Below are 12,420 nucleotides of genomic sequence, written 5' to 3'. Positions count from 1 at the left end.
CCTTCTAAGTCGTTTCTGGATCTTGTCAAAAGCAAATGACAAATGAACTTATATACAAAACAGAAATAGACCCACAGACATAGAAAAGAAAGTTATGGTTACCAAAGGGGAAGGGGGTGGATAAATTAGGAGCTGGGGATTAACAGATACACACCGCTATATACAAAATAGATCACCAACAAGGACCTACTGTATAGCGCAAGGAACTCTCCTCAATATTTTATAATAACCTATAAGGGAAAAGAATGTGGAAAAAATATACATATATATATATATGTAACTGAATCATTTTGCTGTACACCTGAAACTAACACAACATTGTAAATCAGCTATACTTCAATCAAAAAAAAATTTTTTAAAGCAAATGTTATGCATTTGTCGTATTTTGGACAACAGTTTCTAGCATGTGGTCAATCCAGGCAAAGAAAACTGCCCTGTGGGTTAGTGAGGGAAACAGCTTAAGGAGAAAACAGTCGAGCTGTCCATTCTCAAAGCCCACGGCGGGGCCCTCGAGACCTCCCTAAGGTCACCCCGTGGGGAAACTGGTGACCCTCTGCCCACATTCCTGCTGCCTGGGGACACTCATCCATGCCCCCTTGGCACGCAGGCCTTGAAAAGAACCCGCAGGCATCCGAGACGGCTCTGCCCGGCTCTGCCCTCTGCAAGGAAAGGCCGCTGGGCTCTGCGTGCTGTGTGTTCTTCTGCGTCTCTGCTAAGTAAATAAGTACAAAGAAAGCACCGCTTCTCACTGAAGGGGAAGAGATGCGGGGTCTGAGGACGAGACGGGGCTGGGCCGCCTCGCGCGCTGCTCTGGTTTTCTCCGAGGCCGAGCGTGTCTCTGCCATGCTCCCTGTCTGCCCTGTCTTCCAGCAATGAAGTGGTGAGGACAGACTTGAAGAAACTGCCAGCACTTCCCACGCAGGCTCTGAAGGAGCACCCCTCCCTGGCTTACTGGTAAGGCCCGTTTCTCTGCATGCGCCAGGCGTCCCCCCCCCAGGAGGGAGCCCCTCCTCGGGATGCAGGGGGCTCCTGGCGACTGTCCGTCCTCCCCTGCACCACGGGTCCACCTGGACCCCAAACCCCAACCAGACAGCGACTCCAAACTGTATCGAGCGGCTTTGAGTCTTCGTGAAACTGTTTTCTGCATTTATTCAAAGAACATGAAATGTGTGAGACCTCTTTTCCCTATTTTCTTTCTTTAAAAAACAGAAAAACAAACAAACAAAAAAACCTTCTAAAATTTCCCTCTCGATGCTTTGCCTCCTTGGAGATCCTTCCGTGAGCTGCTAGAGTTTCGCTCTGGAATCCTCCTCATTTGATGACAGGATGTGTGCGGTTTTGAGATGTGGGAGGAGGACAGGGTTTTTCTCTTCGCAGAAGAGAGAGATTGATTCTTTTACTTTCCCACGATGTTTAATATCTCCTGAGTTAGCTTCCGTGTAACATTACACCCTAGTTCATCTGTCGGGCCCCGAATCACCGATTCTGAATGAACCGGGCACTTGAACGGTTCCCAGGTTGCGGTTTGGGTCACAGAGGAGCGGGGTTTGCATTGCCGGGCAGTGTGTTGAAATACTGCTGGGTTAGCGAGCCCTGACCACTGTCCTTTGAAAGCAAAATGCCTCTCCCCCGGTCGTCCTCTGACTCCTTGACAAAAAGCACTGTAGCGGCTTTTATTGAAAAAACAAGAATAAGATAGAACAAAAACCGCAGAACACGCCAATCTTACTGAATTACAACAGATGACTTTTAAGCACTTCTGTAATATGCTTTGTGAAGTTGCCAGTTTACTAACATTTCATCTGCCCAGACCTTTCCAGCCAACAGACTAGTTATTCAGCCATCCAGGTGGCTTTAAGGGGTTCCTCTGGCTGGGATGGGGCACGTCTTGCTGCAGAGGACATAAGCAGGATGAAACTCCAGTACGTACATCGTTTCTTGCCAAGAGACCAAGTGATGGAGCGGCTGGACGGGAAACAAAAGAGCTGAACCCCGAGGCTGAGAGCTCCCACCCGTACGCTGGCACCCCCAGTTTCATCTCTCTGAACTGTTTTGTTGCCATTCTTTTTTTGGTAACACAGGTGTCCATAAATAGTGGCTTTAGAGCCTTGTGATTTGCCCCCAAAGAACAAAATGGGTTTAACGTGCAGAGACTTTGCACGTGTCAATTTCCAGACTTCCAGCCTGGCAGCGTGCACATACGAACACCCCCAGATGGCACTCCTGTTCCCTTGTCTGCGGAACCCAGTTGCCCTCTCCCCAATTTCTCATGCTGGGCCTTACCTTCTCTATCCTCCCAGCGGTTCATTTTCAGGAAACCAATGGTGAAGGAGCTCGAGATGCAAGGAAGTAACTCGAGAAGCTGGTAGATCCTACCTGGTGAAATGTATTTGCCAGCGGGGGCCGTAATGGTGCTGAGTTGTCTGGAATCAGAGTTGCTTTCAGCCTAATCCCTCCCCTAGTTATCTCATGTGTTTGTCTCCAAACGTTTTTTACACCCTGTGCTCATTTCAGAGCTATGAACACCTCCTTTCCTCTCCTCTTCCTCTCTCGGGATTTTCTTCTGCTACCTCCACAGTCAGCTCTGTATGCAGAAGCGTTATCGCCAATACAGAAACTCCCTCCTTCATGCTTATGCTTTTCTCTTTTGTCGTTATGAACAGCTTCATCCTCATCTACATCCGTGGCTGTCCTGCCAGAACAGCCCTCTATCTCTGTGACCAGGCCAGCGCTTTCCCCGGGCCTCATTTGGACTCAGAGGTGCCCATGTCACTGTCTAAATGCACTGGGAGCATAGCAGGACCGAGGGAGGGATGTTTTTGAAGCAGGGACCCTCAGCTGCTCTACAGCTCAGCTTGTACACAAACAAGCCAGTAGCATGAACCATTCTGATGATGCATTGCTTTAAAAAAAAGTACACACACACACACACACACGTTCACAGATGCAGTGGACAACCTTCAGGCCAAAAGAAGCCACTGGGAACCCATCCACCACTAGTCAGGGAAGGCAGTACAGCCTAGTGAGCAAAAGCGGTGGCTTTTAGAATCCCAGTGATAGTCCAGGAAGCTCGTGTGACTTCTCTGCTGCCTCGATTTCCCATCTCTAAAATGGGACTAAGCGCATCAACCAAATTCAGACTGTAATTAAGAGAGGAAATAAAAAGGCACAGAATGCAATTAGGAAGTAGGGGAATGGTGCGTAATAATGCTGAGTCATCACGTCATAATCCTTTCTGCTCATTTCCCGCAAGCGTTCGATAAGCTTGGACTTCTCACCCCGCGTGATTTCTCTATCGGGGAGGCATCCGAGGCACAAAGTGCCCAGGGCCACAGAACAGGGCAGCATCGGGGCCCCGACCTGGATTCTCTTGAGCGCGTCTCCCGCAAATGCGGGACCGCTCACGCCGCCCATACAAGGTGCGAGGGGACATCTTCCCCTCGCAGGCCGACGGCTCCTCCGAGACAGGGAGCCCTGTGGCCCTCGCCGTTGTTTCAGGGCTCCTTGTCTGCAGAGGTGGGCCAGCCATCCCATGCCTGGGGCACGGTCAGCTTTGGTCATTTGCCTTTTTCCTTCGCGTAACACCGTGTCCTCCAGATGTGTTCTGGGATCCCGTTTCCTCTGCCTCGTGGGTCTCCGAGGATAATCCCGTTTAGTCCACGCCAAGCACCTGGGGTCGTTGGTGCCTGTGGGTCACCTGTCAAAGCCTGGAGAGGGGCAGGGGCAGGGCCGGGCGTGGAGTGGGTCTCAGGTGGCTCTTGTCACACGCCAGCCCGTGGAGTTCCCACTGGGGCAGGAGAGGCGGGAAAAGCCGAGGCAGGAGGAAGATACTGTGGCCTCGCGGTGGGTCCCAGACAGCAGGAGAAACCAGGCAGGGCAGGGGGAGTGGTCCCCGCAGCCGTCAGGCGCGGTGAGACCCCCCCAGGCCCGGACCAGTCAGTTTGGGAACAGCTGAGCGGCTGCCTGCCGGCGCTGCTGACACCGCTGGTGTGTCCCTCCCCGTGCCACGTTCACGTTCACAGCCACGGCCCTGTGTTAGGTTCCGTCTCCCCTCCTCAGCCCAGGGAGCTGGGGGCCCTCTTTGCGGCTCTGTACAAGGAAGCAGGCCTGTAGCTGTGCTGCGTGGCTGGACCCCGGGCCTAGAAGTCCACCCCCCTCCCCAGATGCCACGTCGTGTGGCAACCCGGCTGTTGGTTCCGTGGCTGGCTGGGGAGGAAGCTGGAAGGGTAACCCCAGAACGTCCCGACACGACCCTGATGCTCTGGGAGGCTGCTGTCCGACCCCAGAGAGGACGCTTCTGGAGAATTCTCTGTCAGGAGAGGGCTTTGTCCCCCTCCGCGTAGAACTTCCGTGGTGTGTGGGAGCCAAGGAGAAACACGGCTGCAGCTGCCCCGCCCTGAACAGAGGTGCCCGGACCCCACAGACACCACCCTCAACTAGACGGAGGCTTATCCTCATAGGCCGCCGTTCCCCATCCGGGGCGTTAGAGAAGCCGCTTTCCTGTGAGGGGCCCGCCTTACCTGCGTCAAATTTCAGAACAGTAAAGGGAAGAGAGATGCATGGAAGATTGGGAGAGTAACTAGAAGATAACTAAATGACGCCCAAGTCCTAGGTGATGAACACGTAGAAGGTGTGACCGCCCCCCCCCCCCAGAAGTGGCCTCGCTGGCAAAGAGAGAGGGGGGTGAAAGAAGGCTTTCGATCAGTTCCGGGTGCTAAATGAATAAGAGCCCGTAAAGGTCAACCGAGGAGGTCTCGAGGGTGCGTCCCTGGGGTCGCCTCCTGGTCACGGAGTCCACGGGCCAGCGGGGAGGGAGGTGAGGCAGACACATGACGAGGAAGGCCGTGCGGCCCGTCCCAGGGGCCAGGCCTTGGCCTTGACCCCTCAGCAGGTGGGATGTGCCTCCCCTGTGATTCCCAAGGTCGCTCCTGAACTTCCAAAGGCAGCGGGGCCACTGCCGCCGTCCGCCCCGTCGCAGGGGGGTGTGGCCTGCGTTGCCCCTCAAGGAGCGAGCTGGCCTCTTGCTGTGTTAGAACTAAGATTTCGGAAGGTACCGGGCTGGCCCCTCTGATTTCTGCCTCCCTCTTATCTCGCCAGCGCGCTCCTCTGGGCCTTTTGTTGCTTCACGGCCTGTGTTAAGCGGCCCCGGATTCCAGAACTTCCCCATCCTCCTTGGACGCCCTCAACCCTGCCTGCTAACTCGGGGTGGGGAGGCCGTGGGCGTCCCGTCAGAGTCCAGGCCTGCCTGCCCCGGCCCGGAGGCCCCGTGCCGACGGGATGCAGGAGCGGAGGAGGGGGAGGGGGCCCCCACTTCGTCCTCTGCTCCCACAGTCTCGTTTCTGAGCCAACCCCCGAGCCCCGGGCTCTCCTTTGCCTGATGATAAGCCCAAGACGAAGAGAATGCGAGCCCCCCGAGGGGAGAACACGAAGTTTGGGGTGCGTCCTGAGCCCTAGGCATCTCTCTTGGGCTGCGTTCGGACGTGCTACGTTCAGGACAAATCACTTTCCCAGGAGCTCTTGGCTCCTCGGAGCGTCTCATGAGGACGCAGGGGCTCGCAGGTCTCTCGGGGAACGGGGAGCGGGGCCGTCGCCCCGGGGACTGAGACAGAGACTCCTTTCCTCCCGTTCTAGCGAGGACCGGGTCATCGAGTACTACAAGAGGCTGAACGGCCAGACCAGAGGCCAAGCCATCGTCAAGTAAGTGCCCCCAGCCCGCGGTGCCGCCGAGGCCGTGTGCGCGTTCTCACCGTGTGTGTCAGGGTTGGTCAGTGGTGCCGGGGGAGACGTAGCTCCGGGGGCAGGCAGTTCCGTGTCCTGCTCCCGTAAATGATTGCTCTGAGAACGTTACCGCGTGCACACACACGCCAGCGTGTACGCGATACCAGATCTGCCGAATAACCAAGGCGTGTGTGTTGTGTTGTCTTCCTGTAGCTACATGAGCATCGTGGAGTCTCTCCCAACCTACGGGGTTCACTATTACGCGGTGAAGGTAAGTGAACTCATTTGGTGAAAGTTGCCACCATGCCCTTAAAAAAAAGTTCTCATTTTTCTTTCTTTTTAATCTTACTGAAGATTTTGGGGGGAGTGGGGAGGACTTGGGCAGGACCATCGCATGCTAGGGGGCATTGGGACAGCGGAACGTGTGTCCCCCCCCCCCAGTGTAGTGAGACTTGATTCGGGTTCTCTCCAAAACTCACTTGCCTTTGTGGGAAGTAGGTGCGGTAAATGCCTACTTCTTCATGCTCAGAAGAATCCTGGAGATCAGGACTGCAGAGCCTCTCAGTAGGAAAATTCCATCCAAGCACAAAGAACAAAAACCTTAAGCAGAATCAACTGTGTTTCTCTTGCTGGTCAAATGCCACGTGGGCCACTTAACAGGGGACGTGGCGCCGTGGGCTGACACATCAACAGGCTCTGCCTTCTTAAAGAAGACTGTGGGGGATGGCAAGTCCAGCGTAACACAGGCCCCCTTCTAAACTCTCTTGCGTTTTATCCATAACGTCCCAGACTGGGATCTCCTCTTCGAAATAATAGGTCATGATGTCCTCACGCACCCTTTCTATACCCGAGATTCCACACTCTTCCACCAGTTTCCTTCCCCATGTTTCCACCCAACTATATGTATTTTTTCTTTAAATATTTTCAGGTGGAGTTTTATTTATTTATTTATTTTTTAATGTATTTCGTTTTGGCCACGCTGGGTCTTCGTTGCTGCGTGCGGGGTTTCTCTAGTTGCGGCGAGCAGGGGCTGCTCTTCGTTGCGGTGCGCGGGCTTCTCATTGCAGTGTCTTCTCTTGTTGCGGAGCAAGGGCTCTAGGTGCACGGGCTTCAGTAGTTGCGGCGTGGGGGCTCAGTAGTTGTGGCACGCGGGCTTAGTTGCTCTGCGGCCCGTGGGATCTTCCCGGACCAGGGCTCGAACCCGTGTCCCCCGCATTGGCAGACAGGTTATTAACCGCTGTGCCACCAGGGAAGCCCCCGACTATATTTTTAATTCCTTTAGACCAGAACATACACCGTGTTTCATTCATTGTTGTGTCACCCACGGCAGTTTGCACGGCACTTTGCACGTCCTTGGTACGCATTTTAACGTCATGGCCTGTATCTTCCTCTAAACTGCAGCCTTTTGATGGCAAAGACTGTTGCACTCTGTTATATTCTCCCAGAACCCAGTGTAGTGTCTGGCACTTAGTAGATACCCAGTAAATATTTTCCAAGTACCCTTATTGAGAATTGAACTGAGTAGTCGGATATACACATTTCCGTGATGGGAACAAATGATATTTGTGGAGCTCAGTTATGAGGCATGTATGGGGAATCCAGTCCCACCCAGCAGCTCAGCCCAGGATCTGTCAGAGCCTGCAGTGGTTCAGTTCTTCCTGATGTCCTTCCAACACCCTTCCCACCAATGGAAGCTCTTCACCCCTCTTCACCATGAGGCACAGACCTCATAGAAGCATCACCACCATCCCTGCCCTGCTTAAGCCTAAGCTATAGGCTGTCGTGAGAAGTGTGACCTGGCCTCCCGGGCCACCTTCTGTCCCACATGAGAAGGATGGATCCTCTAAGGAGACTTACCCCCTGTATAGCTGGCTGTGCCCTGGGATGTTCCCACTGCAGCCAGTGGGCAGTCAGCTCCCCAAAAGGAAATGGAATTGATTGTGAAAAGAGGCTCAAATCCCCCTTTCTGGCTGCCCGGGTTCAGCTCTTACACTGCTAGTGAGAGTTTGGAGCCCGTGTCCATTTTGCCATCTTGCTACCAAAAAGGAAACAGAAGGGTCTAGCAGTAGTCCTGACATTATTCCAAGAGGCGTGTCACAGAAATCAAACTGCGAGCCTCTCCCTCAGTTGTGGAGATGTTCTACGGTGATGTTTAGCAAAGGGGTCTCTGCCTTCAGGAATGGGAGCCAGGAACTCAAGAATCTGCAACTCCATTCCATTCTCCGATTTGCTGTTTGTTCTTAGCTTGACCTCACCTCTGTCGCTCGTAATTAATAGAGATTATGAAATTTGCTTCTCCAGCTACCCCACAGAAGTTTTCTAGATGCTGGAAGACTCTTGAGATGGCTTGAGACAGCTAGATGGGAAGGCTTGGAGAGAAAACCTCATCTGGTCTTTTACTTCCTTAAACCTGTGTTGTTCCCTTTCCTCCTCAGCCCTAGAACTTGACCGAAGGGCAACCTCTGATATGCATGCTTTCTGCCTTCCAATCAAACTTTAGAAAAATGCTCCTTTGCAGCTTATTAGAGGCCAGAAGCAGACCTTGCGATTTTCCAAGTGCCAAGCGTGCCTGTGTGTTTGGCTCTTGGAATATCCAGACATGAGTGATTGCTCTCCTATCTGTTTGGAGAAAGAGCCTAGTTCACTATATCTAGACTCACTGTTTGGTGGCCTTGTAAAGTTGACAATGCCACATTTCACGGTGTGACGAGAGCTCTTACCTCGACAAACTGAAATTGCAGTTGCCTCCATCTCTCCTCTTGTTCTGTTCTCTGAAACCATTGCAGTCACCCGGGCACTTTCCAGAGACAGGGGTTTTATACCTTTAAAGAAATTCAGAAACTTTCCTAAAAATTCAAAATGTATTTCTTCTGCCCTTTACCTTTGTGCTTACCTTGAACTAACTCTTGCCCCACATATATCTGAAAATGCTGACGCCAACTGTGAGTTTTCAAGACATCCACCATGGGGTATGTTAGATCATTCACGCATGTGGCAATTGGGACAAATCCAGGGAAAGGCTGTTTGACGTACCCACTGTCAATTCCTAGCACTTGGGAACTTCTAATTAACAGTCTTGAATGCAGATTTACAGCTTACAATCTGGGGAGCCAGAGGTCTCTGTTAGAGGAATAAAGATGGTGTTGGTGTTTCTAATTCAGTTCCCAGAGTGTGTAAGCTTCGATTTTGCTACCCCAGTCCTGCCAGGTAGCCACTGTCTTCATGAGGTGAACAGGACGCGCGCCTTATGAACACCTGCCTACCCTGCACTGCCGCTGGCCTGCTGGGGGGGAGGGGAGCATCTTGAGTGGAGTAGGACGCAACCTTTGCATGATTTCTTTGTCTATAAAGTTAGAGGAGTCCTTAATAAGAACCTGCTGTACAGCACAGGGAACTCTGCTCAATCCTCTGTAATGACCTATATGGGAAAAGAATCTAAAAAACAGTGGATAGATGTATATGTATAACCGATTCACTTTGCTGTACCCCCTGAAACTAACACAACATTGTAAATCAACTAGACTCCAATAAAAATCTTAAAATAAATAAATTTATTCAAATAGGGGGAAAAAAGTGAGCTAGTTTTGAGAGCATTTCCACTGTTCTGGTAGGCATAAAATAAATATGCATGTATGAGCGACAAAATTTAAAAAATAAAATAAAATTAGAGGAGTCTTAAACGCGTATTACTAAGTGAAAGAAGCCAATCTGGAAAGGCTGCATATTGTATGATTCCAACTATGTGACACCCTGGAAAAGGCAACACTGGTTGCCAGAAGCTGGGGTGAGTAGGCAGAGCACAGAGGAGTTTTCGAGCCATGAAACTACCCTGTGTGACACGACGCGTATGACGGATACGTGCCCTTACACGTTTGTCCAAACGCGTAGAAGGTACAACACCAAGAGTGGACCCTAAGGTGAACTATGGACTTTGGGTGATTAAGACGGGTGAGTGTAGGTTCCTCATTTGCAACAAAGGTACCACTCTGGTGCGGGATGCTCTTCACGGGGGAGGCTACACGTGTGCAGGGATGGGAGTACGTGGGAAACTCCTGTACCTTCCTCTCAATTTTGCTGTGAACCTACAAGTGCTCTCGAAAAAGAAAATGTTTTAAGACAAAATTTTTAGAGGAGTCAGCCTCCGTAGTCCCTATGGTTCCTTCGAGCTCTGACAGTCGATGACAGTTTCTCGGCTCAGAAGGTCGTTCCGTTAGAATGGTCGGCATCTCTCAGATTTTCCCTGTTGGTAGGTGAGGGGCCCAGCTCTGAAAACCCGAAGTCTTACAAGGAGAACAAAGAACAAGGCGTCCACTTCTTACTCGGAAAGGGGGAAAGGACCCCAGCTGGTTAGGAGCAGAGCTGGGTCCCCAACCCAGGGCACCTTCTAAGTCACTTTACTGAGTATCCTTGGATGACAGAGCACACCCGTTAGAGAGGTGGGCTCCGTCCGCTTCAAGGAATTTGCGTTGCCCTTTGTCTTCAGGTGAACCAGGAGATCTCTTGGTTCTTGTCTCTCGTCTGGTCCCGTGCTTACCCGTACTCCTTTTGATGTCCTAGGACAAGCAGGGGATACCGTGGTGGCTGGGGCTGAGCTACAAAGGCATCTTCCAGTATGACTACCACGATAAAGTCAAGCCCAGGAAGGTAAGCGTGCACCCAGGTGGAGGGAGAAACAGGTAGAGCAGTGTGACTAGAGATGTTACCCCGTGCAGCCTCAGGGCCTCTGGGCCCCCCGGTCTCCTGCTAATTTGGGGGTGTATGCAAACCCCTCCGCGCGTTCCCTGGGGAAATATTTTTCCTCCCCATCACTAAGGAAACGGAAGCTGTTAAAATTATTTAAGGTAAGAAGACTCGATCAGCTCACCCAGGGCAGATGGACCAGAGGACTTTGAGAGACCGTCCTGTTCCTTCATTTCCTGGGGTGCTGTGTGCTTGAGAACCTGAGGGAGCGTGTCTCTTGAACCCCGAGGCTAATCTGAGCTTTCCCAAAGGTTTGTTTTTGGTTTCTGGTTTTCTGGACGAGGGGAACTCAAGTAAGAGATTGTAGGCCAAAAAGAGGTGAAAACTAAAGAAGCGTGAGAGGCTTTCCTGCAAATCCAGTGAATATTTTCTGGCATATTAGAAGTGATCAGAAATCTGGAAGAAATAAGGTCATTTGCCAAAAAAGAAAGGGAAGCAGAAAGGAGTCCGCAAACTCCCAGTGAAGCCAAAACAGAACGTTTGAAGAGGACACAGGGCTTGAATTTTCTCTGTTTTCGTTTCCACACATTTTTTAGACCAGAACAAATTGAAAAATTATAATGGAAAAATATCTCTGAGGTGAGAGCTGTCATTCAACTCCTCCGGCAGGAAAAATGGGGAAGAGGGTATGCGGTTCAGACCCTGAAATACATATTAAAAGTTTATCAAAACCACACTTGCTTTCGGAGGGAGAAAGCAATATAGGTTCATTATGTTATTGCATAATGCTTTCCAAGCTTCTTTATCCACGAACAGGATTGAAATCCACACTGCATATCCGAGCTTATTGTAGTTTATCCAGTTAACATCTGCCTTTAGCCAGTTTCTTTATTAAATTGATAGAAAAAAAAAAAATGGCCCTGTGATGAGGAGGATTTTCACTCAATTGATCAGTCACTCAGCTAAGTTCTATGAAAAGATCTTGAGCATATGATGGAGGGATTCTTCCTTGGGGACAGTTCAGTAGGAACCCGGCTGTTTCGGGGACCATTGTTTCGTGACTGTTTCCAAAACCCCTCCAGTTTCCTGCTGTAGGACGTGATTTGGACTCTGCGTTCTTATTTTTTCCCTGTTTTTCTCAGTCACTGGGTCTGTACTTCTCTCTGTTTCCTCTCTGCCTCTTTCCCTTATGACCTTTGTAAGTTTCTGTGCTTTTTCTTCTCTCTTTACTCCCTTCTTCTTCCATCCACTGTCCCCTCTCTCCAACTTGCTTGGCCATTTTTTTCTGCTGGCAAGAGCCAAGGATACTCCTAGATCTTTTAACCCAGTCCTAGTTACAATGTGTCCAGCTCTTGATTACCCACACTGGTGGAGACCAAGGCCATCTTGGACGATTGGGGTCTACAGTGGAGTTCATTAAAATCCCGCAGTTGAATTCTTCTCTCCCTCTGAATGTTTTTGCAAAACGTGCTTACAAGTAGCGGTATGTGTTCAGTTTAATTTATTAATATGTTTAAGCTCGCTTTGTTGCTCTAATTGAGGTGCTAATGAAGATTTTAGAGATAATGAGGTAGCGCTTGATGTATGTGATATACGGAAAACGCAGGGTGTGACACAGTGCAAGGGCTCAATAAATTGTAACTATTCTTGTCAGACTCCAAAACGGACTTCAACATATGGAAAAGTAGGAAGCGCAACATGTGAATAATCAACCTTTGTATAAGAGAATTTACTCACATTGGTTGAATTTATGCAGGTCAGCGGATTAAAAATCCTAAAAGGTCAACACATTTATTCTGGATGTTGCCTCTATTCAAACTGAGTTGTTACTTAAAATAACGCACGCTTCCGTGGCCCCGAAGGAAGTAGTTGGGATTCTCAAGTCTATTGCTAGTTGACGGACCACCATGCCATCAGAGTCATTAGTCATTCATTCAAAAATGTGTATTGCATACCTGTTATATGCAAGGCAGACCACCAGGTGCTGAGATAATTAAGACACACATCAGGTCTTCAGGACCT

At 50.6% G+C, this 12,420-nt stretch overlaps 1 protein-coding gene across 12 annotated transcripts in view; it reads left to right on the top strand.

The window, feature by feature from the left end:
• Nucleotides 1–12,420, top strand: part of FRMD4A (FERM domain containing 4A) — a 663,610-nt gene that overhangs the window by 567,782 nt on the left and 83,408 nt on the right. For all 12 annotated transcript variants that reach the window (XM_067030461.1, XM_067030468.1, XM_067030469.1 and 9 more), the window contains 4 exons: nt 871–954; nt 5,632–5,697; nt 5,932–5,989; nt 10,276–10,362. In XM_067030461.1, coding sequence (XP_066886562.1) covers nt 871–954; nt 5,632–5,697; nt 5,932–5,989; nt 10,276–10,362 — 295 coding nt within the window. The remainder of the gene's footprint in view (nt 1–870; nt 955–5,631; nt 5,698–5,931; nt 5,990–10,275; nt 10,363–12,420) is intronic.

Source organism: Kogia breviceps, chromosome 3 (genome assembly GCF_026419965.1).
Source record: "Kogia breviceps isolate mKogBre1 chromosome 3, mKogBre1 haplotype 1, whole genome shotgun sequence".
NCBI lineage: Eukaryota > Metazoa > Chordata > Mammalia > Artiodactyla > Physeteridae > Kogia > Kogia breviceps.
The sequence above is the reverse complement of the archived record's forward strand: the minus strand, read 5'-3'. Positions and strand labels throughout refer to the sequence as shown.